This window comes from Babylonia areolata, chromosome 24 (genome assembly GCF_041734735.1).
Source record: "Babylonia areolata isolate BAREFJ2019XMU chromosome 24, ASM4173473v1, whole genome shotgun sequence".
Classification (NCBI taxonomy): Eukaryota; Metazoa; Mollusca; class Gastropoda; order Neogastropoda; family Buccinidae; genus Babylonia; species Babylonia areolata.
In genome coordinates this window covers 18,811,527-18,827,254 of record NC_134899.1, presented here as the reverse complement: position 1 = coordinate 18,827,254, position 15,728 = coordinate 18,811,527, and the positions used below count along the sequence as shown (strand labels likewise).

General features: G+C 44.4%; 1 protein-coding gene across 3 annotated transcripts in view; it reads right to left on the bottom strand.

The window, feature by feature from the left end:
- The window catches only part of LOC143299037 (uncharacterized), a 216,355-nt gene that overhangs the window by 125,501 nt on the left and 75,126 nt on the right, over positions 1 to 15,728 (bottom strand). The window contains exon 1 of one of the 3 annotated variants that reach the window (XM_076612125.1): positions 5,497 to 5,855. The exons of the other annotated variants lie outside the window; for them this stretch is intronic. Within the exon in view, the coding sequence (XP_076468240.1) occupies positions 5,497 to 5,558 (62 nt within the window). The 5' untranslated portion in view covers positions 5,559 to 5,855. Of the gene's footprint in view, positions 1 to 5,496; positions 5,856 to 15,728 lie in introns of those variants that run through there. 3 annotated transcript variants of the gene reach the window in all.

Sequence of the window (15,728 nt, the reverse complement as noted above, 5' to 3'; positions counted from 1 at the left end):
AGACAGACAGACAGACAGACGGGGTGCTGCCATCACTGAACGGTCCTGAAAGCTGGATACGGGAAAGGGAAGAACAACCCCGGACACAAATAGAACCTGAATGGGGTGGAGCTCTCCCTTCTTCCCATCACACCTCTACATCATGATTATGGCTACAGCACAGAGGGGCGGGTGTGTGGGGGTGGTGGTGGAGGTGGGGGGTAGCGGTGTGTGTGTGTGGGGGGGGGGCGTGGGGGTAGGGGGGTGGTAGTGTGTGTAGTGTTGGGGGAGAAACGGGTAGAGGGGGGAGAGGAGTGGGGGGGGTATGGGTTGGAGGCAGAAAAAAGAGAAAGCCAGAGAGATAGAAAACAGAAGGGAGGGGAAGTTTCAGTATCAGTTTCGGTTTATCAAGGAGACGTCACTGCGTTCGGACAAATCCATATACGCTGCACCACAAATGCTTGACCAGCAGCATAACCCAAAGCGCTTAGCCAGGCCTTGAGTGCACGCATGCACATACTATTTTACGTACCTTTCTTCCGTGCATAGTTTTGCCACAGAACAAACACTGTCGCTGCCATGGGTTCTTTTTCAGTGCGCCAAGAACGCACAAGGACCTGTATTTATCGTCTTATCCGAATGATTAGACGCTCAGTTTGATTTTTCCAAACATGGGAGAAAGGGCGAGAGCGGGATTCGAACCCTGACCCTCATGGAGGGGAGAGAACAGGGTCTGATTTAGAATGCTGCATCATGAGAGAGAAGACTACAGAGACAGATAAACAGACAGGCACACTGAGAATGGGAAGGGGGGAGAAAGAAAGAAACAGACAGACAGACAGACAGAGACAGAGGCAAAGTCAGACAGAAAGACAGACAGAGCTGGATCTATGTTTGAAAGCTGCAGAATGGAAGACTGAACCAGAGACGGACATACAGAGAGAGAGAGAGAGAGAGAGAGAGAGAGAGAGAGAACACTGAAATGTTTAATGTCATCAGCTGAAAAGGTCTGATGACATAGTAGATACTAATCAGAACAAAATGGTGCAAAATAGATAAAAATGGAACAGAAAGAAAAAAAAAGGAAAAAAGAAAAAGAAAAAAAAACAACAACCAGAATTGAAACAACATAAACTAATAAGAGATTCGCGACACTTTGTCATTAGCTTAAAGTACATGTGACGGGGGGGGGGGAGGGGGGGGGGGGGTTATGTGCCTTTTTTCAGTCGTTCGTCTCCAAGGTTTGAACAGAACACAGAAAACAAAATACAGATAAATAGAGAGAGAGATAGAGACAGATAGACAGACGGAGAGAGACACAGAGAGAATGAGACAGACAGACATACAGACACCAGACAGACAGACAGACAGACACAGAGAGAGAGCGAGAGATGAATCGGAACGCCAGCCTCATGCAGACTCGTTTACCCGTGAACATAGCGCAATTTAACTTAACAATCAAACACGCATAATCATAAGCACAGTATTTTCACTGATTCGACGAAGTAGCAACAGAGCACAATCTGAGAAACACACTATGGTAGAAACAGAAAGAGAACACACCACAACGTGTCAGTCACACAACGCACAGACACGGGTTACAGGTATCGACGCACCTTTCTTTTCCTTCACCGCCACATTATCCGGCAGGACACAGCAACGTGTTTTCATACACAGAACACAAATGCAGGTGGACAGACTCTACAAATACGCACACGCACACACACACAAGAAAAAAGAAAACAACTTCTGTCAGCCAATGCGCAGTGATATGTCACAACCCAAGTCCCAGAGCCAGTTTAACCAGTTTACAACACGAGATCGTCAAAGGTTTACGACAACTTTGCGGTCCTGTATCAGGTTAATTTTATCTTCGGTACGTGAATATCAAATGCAATTAAATCCGTAATATATTCCTTTTTGTGCTTTCTCTCCCTCTCTTTCTTTCTCTCTCTTATTTTTCGTTTAACTCTTAACAAGCGCCGATCATGTCCTGGGCATAGGACGCACCTCTCTCTCTCTCTCTCTCTCTCTCACACACACACACACACATTAACACACACATCTCTCTCTCCTTCCTGTTCTTCCCATAACTTATGGGCATGTGGCCTGATTCATTAAACCATTTCTCTCTCTCATATGTAGATATACATAAATATATATGTAGCCAAGCGCTTAGCTGGCTGCAAATAACCATAGTTCAACTCACAGCGCAAGCCGAAAGCTGAGCTGTAGCAGACGCCATTTTTCGCAACTGGCTTGCCAGTCTGCAATGACCCGCGCAGAATGTGTGACGCCATTCTCAAAGCTCATTCTCAACCTATTATCTAAACACCTATTAAATCAAGTCTCTGTATCGTTCACTGCAATATTATATTTGTTGTGCTTACACACACACATTAATCAGCCAGAAGCATAGTTGATTTCTGTTAATCATTCCTCAGTCTAAAGATTTCAACTGACGCTAAGCCCCTTTCGTCATTTTGTCCTTCTCACCAGACAACCTAATCCTTGACCAGAGTTGCGTCGTTGTACGCTATTGGCTGAGCTGGAATCTGTGTTTCTGTTCCACCATATTTAATTAATATCTTTTTTGTCAGATCAGTAAACTGTAAGTATTATATACTGGCAGAATCGTCGCAATTCCATCTTTAAATCTATTCCATGTATTTTGCCTACGTTAAATTGATTTAACGCAGTTTGTAATTTTCAGCGATGAGCTCATTAAAACTGACCCTTTTCAGGTTAAATTAAGATTATAAATTCATCTTAAATAATCAACACTTCATTTTATACTCATTATAAAGTAGGTATTGAGTTCTTTCTTTTGCAACTTGTCCGACGTAAATCGGTTCAGGAATCATTTAGAAATCTATCACTGAACACCTTGTAAGAAACACATTTTTTTAAAATATTTGGCCCGATTTGGCCGATCTGCTTTTCAGTACACGTGATTGCCTTTGCAGTCCGCTTAATTTGCATAAAGAGACTGAGTACCCACTCAGTGGTCACTTCACTGCTGTTTTGCAAGCAGTGTGTGTGTGTGTGTGTGTGTGTTGTGCCAGAGGCTGACATCTCGCTACGTATCACTGTAAGTACTAGTGCGTAGAATGTGTTGACTTGTAAATTGTATTCTTCGACACAGTACTTGTGTTCATATGAGTATGTTCATATTGCTTTGTTCAGTTACTGCTTTGACATGTAGTCACAGCTCGGCTATGATTGATATAGAAAATCGCCATGTCGTCATATGCTCGTAGCAGTATTCCATTTGATTCTTCTTAACGTCACAGTCAGTGACGTCTCTGGACACTGATAGTTTGTTCCAGAATGTTCTAGTGAGTGCATATGACGCGTTCTTTCTCATTTGCTGTCACTGATGAAGGTTAGGTTCCTTATCCTGCTGAAGCTTCGGTGGATGAGATTTTAATGTTGAGTACAAGCTTAGCTGTGTTGATATTTGGCTTTGATGAAACAGATTACTTGTGTAGGTTCATTCACCACTTAATGGTTAAGCCATGCCAGTTCTTTCAATCATGGGTTGTGCACTGATGATTATCTGGTCTGTCAGTTTGCCAGTATAATATCAAAGCTGCTGATTCTATTATCTTGTTTATTATTCATGTAATATTTTACATGCTGATATCAGTTATGATGCTACGGTGTTTCACTGATTCTCATTACTCTAAGATGTGTGCACTATTCTGTGGAAATTACAAGATAGTGTTGGGTGAATATCAGTTATTGGTTAAAACCACGGGATATGTATCAGTCTGTTAATTGTAATTTAGTTATCATGCCCTCTCCTATACGGCTTAACCCAGTATAGTGCTACATGATAAACTGATTCATTTGAGTCACTTAGGCACAGTATAAGCTTTACCTAACCTATACTGTCAGTGTACTTTCACTAAATCAGCATTGCTTCACTCACTTTAACTGCACTGTTTAAATGTATTAAAAATGCCATTTGATGTCAGCGTTTGGTCTTCACACATATGCATTATGTTGTTGCTTATCCCAAACCCGAGTGATAGTCTTTCCATGTAATATGTATACATGTGCTTTATTATTCACTTGTGCTGACATGTGCTTAATGACAAATTGTTTCTTGTATCTCATCAGTGCAGTCTTTTCTCCTTATGTCTTCCTCTTAGTTCTTCTCTCATTATCTCTTCTCTCATTGTCTTTTTCTCGTAGTTCTCCTTATCTCTTTATAATAACTATTGTAAATAAAACAATAGAAAAACCCCTTTTGTGACTGGCCTCTGTATGTTCCTGGCCTGTGCGCGGGAATTCTTGTCTATCCTTTAATTCAGTCAATCATCATTAGTTCTTTTGTACCGTCCCTTTATATACCACTCGGGTACTCGGCTACATATACATATATATATATATATATATATATATATATACTACGCATGAATGCACTCACCGAACGGCCAAACACATAATAAACCAACATTCCCAATATCCTACTTGCCTTCAAGTCATTAAAGAAGCAGACAGAAGTAAAAGTAGAGGACACAATAATTGCGCCCCATCCCCTCCCCCAACACCAGCCTCAATCCTCGGATCTACCCCCCCCCCCCTGCCCCCTCCCCACCCCCAGTCCCCAGAAGAGGGGGAAGGAAAAACCGCTCGAATTTGGAAGCAGAATCAAGTGAATGACAATGATTCATTATGAGAACAACTAGTTGCAATAGCCGCCTTTATTTAAAGGATTTGATTAAAAGTAGAATTAAATCAAAAGCACACCAACTTTTGTCGGCGAGGGATCCTCTTTTGTCTCCCCTTTTTTTTCTTATTGATAAAAAAGAAATATCTATCTATCTATCTGTCTGTCTGTCTATTCAGATTTATCTAAATATGCATTTATTGACCATTAGGAATGTAGTAGAGAAGAACTGTGGAAGTGTGGAAGAGGAGATAAAAACAGCATGCAAGACCTGGAACGAAATCAGCTGGCGCGAAAAACCGAAATGGCTGGAGAAGATTTGTGGGCGCCGTATGCTCGAGCCGTAGAGAAGAGAACTGATTTTTTTTTTTTTTTTTTTTTTTTTTTTTAGGGTGGGGTGGGAGTGTTGGCGTAATTTCAGTGCGAAAGATCGGATCAGTCCAAATAATCCAAAAGAACTATGTGGGAAGCGAGGAACCAACACACTTCCCCTGTTGTAGATTGTGGGGCCTGTTTTTATCTCGTATGGTGTGTGTGTGTGTGTGTGTGTGAGTGAGAGAGAGAGAGAGAGAGAGAGAGAGAGAGAGCACATGCTCGATAGCACGTATGTGTTTGAGTAAGTGTGAGTATCGCTGCAGGAAAAAAACAAACAAACAAAAAACGCGTGTCTGTTTTATATATATATATATATATATATATATATATATATATATATATATATATATATATATATATAAAGGAGCTAAATACCCACTGCAGTCAAACAAAACAAAAAACCTTCTTGACATGGAAAAAAGGAAACCACCATAAACTGTGATAATACTGACAGTATCACATACCTGGAATGCAGTCTGCAGTAATAGGAGATGTAGTAACCACATGGGACAGGCTTGCGCTCCATTTTTGTATGGAAGGTGGCAAATGTTCACACACAACACACGCACAAATTACGAATCATCCTCAGTGCATCAAGTCGCCATGATCATATTTCTGTTGTTGTTGGGTGAAGAAAGGATCATGAGCACAGACACACATAAGGTCATTGCTGTTATTTGTTCGTCAGTTCTGTTATGGAAAATAACACTTGTATTTAATCATTCCGTGTTTCCAAGCACAACATTTTCCTTCGATTTGTTCATCGCTCATGTTTTAATTATCAAACTGTTTACTGTTAAAATTCTTTTTCATTCGATGTAAACCAAACACACGTTTTTCCTTGTACTCGTGCACTGATGTCATTCAGTTCTGTGATCTGCCACAGTTGAAAGGATTCACCGAATACAAGTTAAAATTCAAGCGGCTTCAAGCTAAGCAATGGCAATGCTCTTCTCTTATGACCAAAATATCAAATCCCCAAGTCATAAATATCACATAACGTTATTTTTCTTTAGATGCCAAATACAGAGGTCTAACTGATGTTATTACATGACGTTATTTTTCATTAGAGGCCAAACAGAGGTCTAACTGATGTTATCACATGACGTTATGTTACTTTAGAGTCTAATAAAAGGTCTAACTGATGATATCACATGACATTGTTTTTCTTTAGAGGCCAAATAGAGGTCTAACTGATGTTATCATATGACGTTATTCTTTTTTTTATTAGAGGCCAAAACAGAGGTCTAACTGATGTTATCACATGACGTTATGTTACTTTAGAGCCCAACACAGAGTTCTAACTGATAATATCACATGACATTTTTCTTTAAAGGCCAAATACAGAGGTCTAACTGATGTTGTCACATGACGTTATTTTTCTTTAGAGGCCAAAACAGAGGTCTGATGTTATCACATGACATTTTTCTTTAGAGGCCAATACAGAGTTCTAACTGATGTGTTCAGAGAAATCCGTACACACAGTGTCTGACTTCAGAGCCATGAAGGCCATGGCCTGCCCAGCTTTGGTTTCGTCTTCCTCATATTTAGGACTCAACTTTGTCAGTCATAAATTGAAATTGAATGAAATATAACAAAATACAATAAAATGAAATGAAATAATGAAGTAAGATAAAACAAAATAAATGGATATTACACTTTTCAGGCACTCCTGAGTCACTGCGACGAGATCATGTCAGCAATGGTTCCTTACAATGCACAGCATCCTCTCATTACCTCTTGTTTTCCCCCATCTCCTCTTTCTTCTCTGTTTCTTGGCACCATAATTAATCTGCATAACCACCGTGGGATCACTGACTGATTCACTGTCTCGTAGGGTTGAAACGAAAAGAACACAACTGTCCGGTTATGTGTTCTTAGTCTTCCGCCATCGCACGTGCTCATCAATTTTTGTCACAGCAATGTTTAGGGGCGTCGGAAAGTTGAGCTGATGAACTCTCATCGTCTTGTTGCGAATACGCTCTCTCTATTTCAATCACTCTCTCTCTCTCCCACCCAACTCCATATTTCACGCTGCCATCATTTAAAACCAACGACGTTTGCTGTTCCATTAAACATTATTATACATCGATAACAGACACAACAACAAGCTCTTTTTTTAAGACATATTAATACAAGAAAGAACTCAACTGACGGCATTGAGAGGGAGAATTACTCGTTCTTGTTTTTTGTTGCTTATAGTCCAGCCGACCGCGCAGGGCCATATCGGGACTGTCAAACCGTACAGTGCAAAAATGTTTCAGTCCCTTTCATCACGACGACCTGCCCGGGAAACACTTTCCAGTCCTCTGTCCTTCCGTACACAGGAACTGAAAGAAATGACACCGGCACCGGAGTCACTGTCTTCCGCTCTCTCTGCCACTGCACACACATCTCTCCTCCGGCCGGCACCCAGGGCTGATTGATCTCTCCTCCACACCTTTTCCCTTCAGGACCAGCGATGCCAGAGGAGTTCACACCTCTTCACACCGCCGGCTGGCTGGCTAGCCAGGCTACGGGCCATACCTGGCTGCGGTTTCACCTGACGGGATACAGCGTGCTGTGTGTGAAGGTTATATCTTCATCCATTACCAGTCAAGCCCCATACCCTTCCCGGCTGGCTCCCCTCTGCTGCCCCCTCCCTCCTCTACAAGCATAAACCATTTCCACTTATCTTCTCTTTTTTTTTTTGTCTTTTTTCTTTTCGGCCCTCCACCCTCAGAGAGCGCCGATTGCACACGTGCAGTGGTGGTGGAAGATGGTTTTAACTCCAGCCCCCACCACCAACCGCCTTGCCACCCTCTCACCCTCCTACCACAGCAACTTTGCTCCAGAAATAAACATCCTTCTCTGCTTCCGTCTGCCTCTCCTGTCCTTCTGTCTAACCTGTGATATCCTTCCTCCCTCTTTTCTTCAGGCTCCACCATTGACTCCTGCTTCCAGAAGTACTTCTGACACGTCTCACCCGACGCTCATCCTCCCATCCAACACACACCCCACAATAAAACGGACACGAGGTCCGCCAATTGTCTCGTCCTCCCCCGGGATGGGGATGGTTAAAGTGGAGACGGGTAATGATGATGATGGTATCGGTGGTGGTGTCAGCCAGAATCCGATGTGGCCCGTTTCCTGGCTCACACTGCTTTGATGGTGGTGGCGGTGGTGGTTGTGGTGGTGGTGGTGATGGTGGTAGGTGGGTGGGTGGAGGAGGAACAACGAGGACAGCTGCAGAGGTTGATGGGGCTTGGGGGGAGTGAGGGGGCGGAGGGGCGGGGCGATACGTATGGGGTGAAATGAGGTTGTTACGTTTGACTCGCAGCGAGCTGTCACTCACCCTGCTCCCATTCTCACACACATCCATCAGTTTAGTTTTCGTCCCCCCCACCCCCCGAGCCCCCCTCCCCTACCACAACCAGAGCAGAGACACTATCTCTGAGGTCGACACAAGGGATAAGAGGGGGTTGGGGGTGGGTGGGGGTGGGGGGGTTGGGGGGGGGGGGGAAGATAGAGAAGGCACTGGTAGAAATCAACCTTACCAAACGACATTCTGATAGGAGTAGGAATGCACAACTATCACAGGCTTTGGGGGCCCCGAAATCTGGAATACAGACAACCTCTGACGTAAACACGAGGAACGGGGGAAGGGGGATTGGGGAGGTTGAGGGGGTGGGGTGGGGGGTGGGAAGAATATAAGATAGACGCACTAACAAAAAAAAAAAAAAAAAAAAAAATCACTGTAAAACAAATACCGCAGTTTCTAGAATGATGGAGAATGTAACGCATCCTAAACATCCATCACCGGATTCGGTGCCCCAGGTCTGCTGGAGCACAGCCAATCACTGAAGTCCAAACGAGGAATGGCGAGAGAGACAGAGACAGATAGACGCACTGACAGGAATCAACCCCACAACCAGTAGCACGGCGATAGAATGGCGATGTCCCGTGCAGTATTCTGTTCCGTATTCTTACCCAGAAAAAAAAAAATCACTCAGCTGCGCAAAAAGAGCCGCTTCTATTTCTAAGGGAGTGAAAAAACAAACTGCAGCAATTTTCTGCTGTCAGTCTGTATGGTGTATGGTTCCCCACTAACAAAATCCGTTTAAGAAAAAAAATAGCCCACGTTGATGACATAGGGATTTCGTGTCTTCGGTCACCTGCTTATTGTATTTTTTTTTTTTAAATCGCGAAAATGGACGTCTATCACGGAGACATTTTGACTCAAAGTGGACCTACTTCCAACACAACCAGGCGACCTTTTCAGTAGGTAATCACCGGCTTGGGCCAGGTAATTGGGAAAGGCATAGATCATGAATGATTGGAGTTCAACGACCCAATAGCTAATGCTCTCAAGGTTAAGTTGTTCGTGTAGGCAGTCAGTTATATAGATCGTGGCACTTCTGCAGCGTTTTCACACCAAGTGACGATTTGAGGAAGGCAAGCCGGTGGAGGGAAAATAAGAAGGTGGGTGACCAAACAAGAAGGAGGGAAAACCGTGTAGACGCTTAATTCGTATCATTGACAAAGGCAGGTAAAGTGGGATGCCCCGTGATGATTTCAGATAAAACAATCTGATCACCATCAAAAGCAACATGTATGACAACCAATGTTGTACATAAAAAAATGGCACAGTATGCAAGTGTGGCACACAATAACAAGAATAATGCAGATGTCCATGGCATGAGACAAGTTGACATTGCCCAAGAACAAGAACAACAAAATCACCAACATTATAGGCATATGTATCGCACAGTCTACATCAATTACATGCTGAACTCAGTTTGTAATTCAACGTTTTTAATTTGATTATAGTTTACCAAGTTATACCAATCCATGTTACGAAACAATGATGGAGCTGTGCATAACTTCACAGTTTATTTTGTCCCTACCCCACAAGTAGTAGCAGTAGTAATAGAACTACTACTACTATTACTACAACTTTTAGTGCCTGTACTAGTGGTATATTAATACTACTGGATCTGCTGCTGCTGCTGCTGATACAACTACCACTATTACTATCTTTTAGCTATTGTTTGCTTTCTGTCGTTCTTCGGTTGTGTTTCTGTATGTGAAAAAAAAAATGTTGAGTATGAACCAAGTGATGCAGCGGCAGTGCAGGGTCTACGCTGACGGGTGGTCTCACTGACAACCTGCCATGGAGTGTGCCCTGTGGCCTTGAGGGGGAAGTCTAGGTGTGTCAGTGTAGAGGAAAAACTGGGAAAACTCAGCACGAGTGTTGGCTTACATTGTGTGTGTGTGTGTGTGTGTGTGTGTGTGTGTGTGTGTGTGTGTGTGTGTGTGTGTGTGTGTGTGTGTGCGTGCGTGCGTGCGGAAGTCTGCATGGCGCTCCGCTCTGCCAGCATTATACATCAGTGTACATGGTGGCGGGTTGCTATTCTCGTCATGCAAAATTACATTTCCACTCTCACCCCGCACCCCCACAGGACCAAACGAGCTGTGTTTCTGTCATAAACACCTCGTTCTGGGAACCGGGTACAGAGGTGGAAGAGGGGAGGGGTAGGAGGGGGCGGGGGTAGAGAAGGGGCACACAGGATGGGGGGAATGGGGGGTGTCGAGGGCGTGGGGAGAAGTGGAGGTTACCGATGATCCCGGTAGCTCCGAACAGGAGTCAGGTGGCAGAGAAACTGGAACACCTGTGGCTGCAAGTCCTATTCTCGGTAGTCGTGTCAGAGGGGACTAACTCCCCCACCCCCCCACCCCTTCTCCACCCCTACCCCCCGGGTATATTCTGAACCAGGGAAGGAAAACTCGGGGCGGTAGTACTGAAAGGGTGTCCATCAACAGAACACACACACACACACACACACACACACACACACACACACTTAAAGTTGTACGAAGTAATGAAAGATTTACAAGAAATGTTCGAGTCGGGACTTGAATTAAAGATTGTGGCAGGAATGTTTGATTCAAGACTTAGGTGATGAATTTCATTATTTGTTTGTCAGCATTTGAAGGAAAGAAGAAAGATATATGAAAAGATTTTTATTGCAAACCCCCATACCCAAGTAGATTCACGTAACGTCAGCTTTCCTCAACAACGAGAATCCAGCTGCTCAAACCAGCTAAGTTTATTATATATATATATAAAGAAGAAACAAAAAAGAAAGAAAAAAAGACAAACCTGTAATTCTTCATTCTGATGCAGCATCCTCACGATCAGCGAGTGTGTGTGTGTGTGTGTGTGTGTGAGTGACAGAGAGAAACAAATGTCAGCTTATTTAGTCTATTGTATAAAAAAGTGTGTTCGTCTGTAATTACTTGATGTTGCAACATGCGTGATTTATGTCCCGTGTACAAATAACGATTGTGGCGCCTCTGAGGATATATGCCATTTTGTATGGGCGTGTGTACGGGTGTGCGCTCTGACTGTGAGTTAGGTACGTCATGCTATTTACTTCATTTCACCTATATACTATGTTATGCTGGTGTTTATGTTATCCATGTGCCCCCAATGTTTTTGCTAGACGAGGGGATGCAGAGCAGTGGTTTCAGGATGGGATGCACGAAGAAAGCTTTAAATGATGCGTCCACAGAGAGAACACAGCACGTGCAGCACGCTAAATGTGAGCGAGGACCCTCGGTGATCTGCAAAGTGGATCTTGTCGGCACCTCTTTCAACACGCACATTTATTTTCGGTTGATGTCAGCCTGACGTCACGACAACATCCGGTCTCTCTGTCTCTGTCTTGTCTCCCTCTGCCTCCCCTCTGTGTGTGTGGTGTGGGGAGTGGGGGTTGTGTGTGCGCATGCGGTCATCCTTAATTGAACAGACATATCATACTTCCTATTAAAACATCTCTCTCTCTCTCTCTCTCTCTCTGTATTCATATTCATTACGTTTTTTGTTCAGTTTTATTACGGCTATATATGGCAATTATTACCCATTTCTTCTTGAAAACAAACAAGCAAGCAAATACGAGGACTAGATGGGGGAAAAAAAAACCCAACAAAGACACAACTCGTTCTGATCAATTCCAAGTAACAGAAGGAAGAATTTTGAATACACACCTATTTCAATAATAATATTAAACCAACGAGCAAAATAACCCATCCGCTCATATAACAGGCACGGGATCATGTAGGAGGGGGAGTTGAGAAGGTATGGGCCGGGGTGGGAAGGGGAGGGTGGGGGGGCACACGTTGAACGCATCACCGGTGTGGTGCGGAGACAGAGGAGAGCCCGTGCAGCACGCCAGACTGTGTATGAGGCGAGGCCGGCCCCTCCAGTGACCTGCAAAGTGGAACCTGTCGGCGCCTCTTCCCACTACTACGCCCACACACTTTTCGGTTACCTCTCCTCACGTCATAACAGGGCAGGGGGCGGGCTGATGTCAGCCCCAGTGACGTCATGACAACTTCCTGTCTCTCTCTCTCTTTCTGTTGGTCGCTCGGTCTGTCAGTCTCTCTCTCTCTCTCTCTGTTATTCTCTTTGCCCCTCTCGTTCTCTTTTTTCCCCATCCAAAACCAATACACGTATCGCTAACTTATCGCTTTCCAACAGTATCGCAAATTTCTTGGAGACAGCATACGCAATACCCATACCGTGAACAGCATGAGAAAAAAAAAAAAAAAAAAAAAAAAAAAAAACACGGAAGGAGAAACGGAAAAATTATTCAAAATCTAATTAACTATTCCAAACAAACAGGTGCAGATATCATGAACGCATTTTCTTCCCTTTCTAGCATCAGCACACGTGTGAAGGGAAAGACGGGAGGGGGGAGAGGGGAGAGGGGGAGGAGTGGGAGGGGGGATGGGGGGGGGGGAATCATCATGTATCTAATAACCAATAACCTTACATTTAAAAAAAAAAAAAAAAAGCAGACAAATAAAAACACAAAGAGTGTGAACTGCAATAATGATGAAAACGGAAACTTGAAAAAAAAAAAAAAAAAAAAAAAAAAACAGGAAGAGGAAAACGTAAGCGGCTCTCACGCACACCGCACTGGTCGCGACCCTGAGGCCAGTCGACAGAAGGTCAGCGGAGACCATTAAGGACACGGGACCATTAAAGGACATTACAGTGCCACGTTAAGGGCAAATGGCACACCGGTTACCCCTCACCCTGTGTCCGATTGCCACTGTCACCTTTTCTGGGTGAAAAACGCTCTCTCTCTCTCTCTCTCTCTTTTCTCTCTCTGTCTCTCTCTCTCGTCGACTAGCTGTGTGTGTGTGTGTGTGTGTGTGTGTGTGTGTGTGTGTGTGTGTGTGTGTGTGTGTGTGTGTGTGTGTGTGTGTGTGTGTGTGTGTGTGTGTGTGTGTGTGTGTGTGAAGTCAAGATATTATTTCATGATGGTAAATTGAATAAGCAACAACCGCTTTTTTTTTTTTTTTTTTTACATCAAGCCATCAATGAGAAAATACAAAAAAATGGGAGAGAGAGAGAGAGAGAGAGAGAGAGAGAGGGGGGGGGGGAGAGAGAAGAAACAAGCAGATGAAAGGCAAAAACAACAACAAAATGCATATATACACATACATGAATATTGTGATAATGAAATACACGACTGCATTTCTATTTCACACACACACACACACACACACACACACACACACAAAATGAACACAAATGCTCGGACACAAATATACCATACCCATCCCATCCCATCCACATATTCCCTCATATAATACGAAATCCTTGCGAACACAAGCACAGACGTGTGTGTGTGTGTGTGTGTGTGTGTGTGTGTGTGTTCGTGCGCGTGCACTAATCTCTGTATGTGGGTGGGTGTGTGTGAGTGCATATGTGCGTATAAGATAGAGACAGACACAAGGGGAAGGGAAGAAGGGGCTGGGGTAAAGTGAAAAACAACCACCACCACCACCAACAAACCAAAACGGACTGAGCGTGCGCACACCTGCACAGGCATATATGTCCTGACACCAAAAATTACCAGCAAAACAGCCTATGTCACGGACTGTCGGCTGAATGACCTGTGTTGGAAATCTATCAGAGGAGAATGTCAATGCAGATTTCTTTTCATTCCGTGCTGTGAACTGAGGCTTCGAACCACACAGATCGTGTGTCGTCCACTTAATGGTTGCTCATATCATTTCAAGATCAGCACTGCAGGTGTCGAACCTAGCTGACGGCCAGGGTAAAGAATATTACGACAGAAACCTTCGCGTGTTCCAGATTTGTCACGTAATCCCAAACGTGAATGAATTTCCATAGTGCGTTGTCAAACATCCTCACCCACCATCGTAAAACAGAAGATGGCTGGTTCCTACAGATGTGGCCTTTCGTGTCTTGGAGCCAGTTGCATGGCTTGGTTCTAACTTTTTGACAGTTACACGTGACTAAATGCCTACGTTGACCGAACTACGCCATTGGTCAGTTCCATATTACACACAGTTAGTAGCGGGTTACGACCATACTAGGCTCTTCCGTCCGAGCAATGCAACTGGCTCCTGATCTCTGAGGATGATTACAGCAAGAGCTCCCCTTTAGTCTTCAGTCTGCCGTGAGTTGGGGTCCGAATCTTCGGTGTGGGCAGATTCACGGGGGACTGGTCGATGGAGGAATGTGGTGGCTGTCTCCACTCTGGGGGGAGACATTCAATCAGTCCAGCTCAATGACTAGACGTCAACTGTCATGATACAGGGGAGCGGGGACGTGGAGGGTGTGTCCTCCAGGTACAGGTAAACGATATAATGATCACACACTATTGCACACCGCTGGGGTAACCCAACAGCAGTACAGGGTCTTCTTTGGTGTGTGGCCTTCTGGCCGCTGAACCTAGTTGAATCGCATTATAAGAAGACAATCCTTAAGGACTGAAATGAGGTCCAAAAACCTGGGTCCAGTGTCCTCGCAAAATCCAGCTGACTTGTGGATGTGGCGCTCAGTCCTAAGATTTTTGTGGAGATGTGTGGAATGTTTGGACGAAAAAGTGATTGATAGACAGACAGAGTGTTTGTCAGTAGCCTGTGGACAGGCAGATAGGGAGGGAAGGGTGGTGACATTGTGTGTGTGTGTGTGTGTGTGTGTGTGTGTGTGTGTTTAAGAAGAAGAAAAGAGCTCGTCTGATATGCTTTCAGTTAAGACATGTACGTGGAAAAGAACCCGACGGCTATTTGAAAACCACCGTCAGCAGTTCCCTGTCTCAGCCCCAACTCTCCGTCCTCTCCCCCCCACCCCCCCCCCCCCCCTCTCTCTCTCTCCCTCTCCTCTGTCGGATCTGTCTCTTTTCCAGCCAAAGAAAGAAAGTAGCGCTTAATTAACTGAGGTAGTACGCTGCGTACTAGGCACAGGCAAAACCGGGTGCGTCCGACCACCACCAGTACGAGAATTGTAATGAAGAAGCGTTGAAAGGTCCTTTTGTTCTTTCTCCGCTCTTTGTCACGATCAGCCACTTCTGTCTTGATAACAAACACAGGTCAGAAAGGACGTTTCGAGATATGTCAGCTATGTGTCTGGTAGGTGTGTGTGTGTGTGTGTGTGTGTGTGTGTGTGTGTGTGTGTGTGTGAGACTCTGTGTGTGTGTGTGTGTGTGTGTGTGACTCTGTATGTGAGTATGTGAGTGTGTGTGTGCGTGTGTGTGTGTGTGTGTGTGTGTGTGTGTGTGTGTGTGTGTGTGTGTGTGTGTGTGTGTGTGTGTGTGTGACTCCGTTCTGAGTGTGTGTGACTCTGTGTGTGTGACTCTGTGTGTGTGTGTGTGTGTGTGTGTGTGTGTGTGTG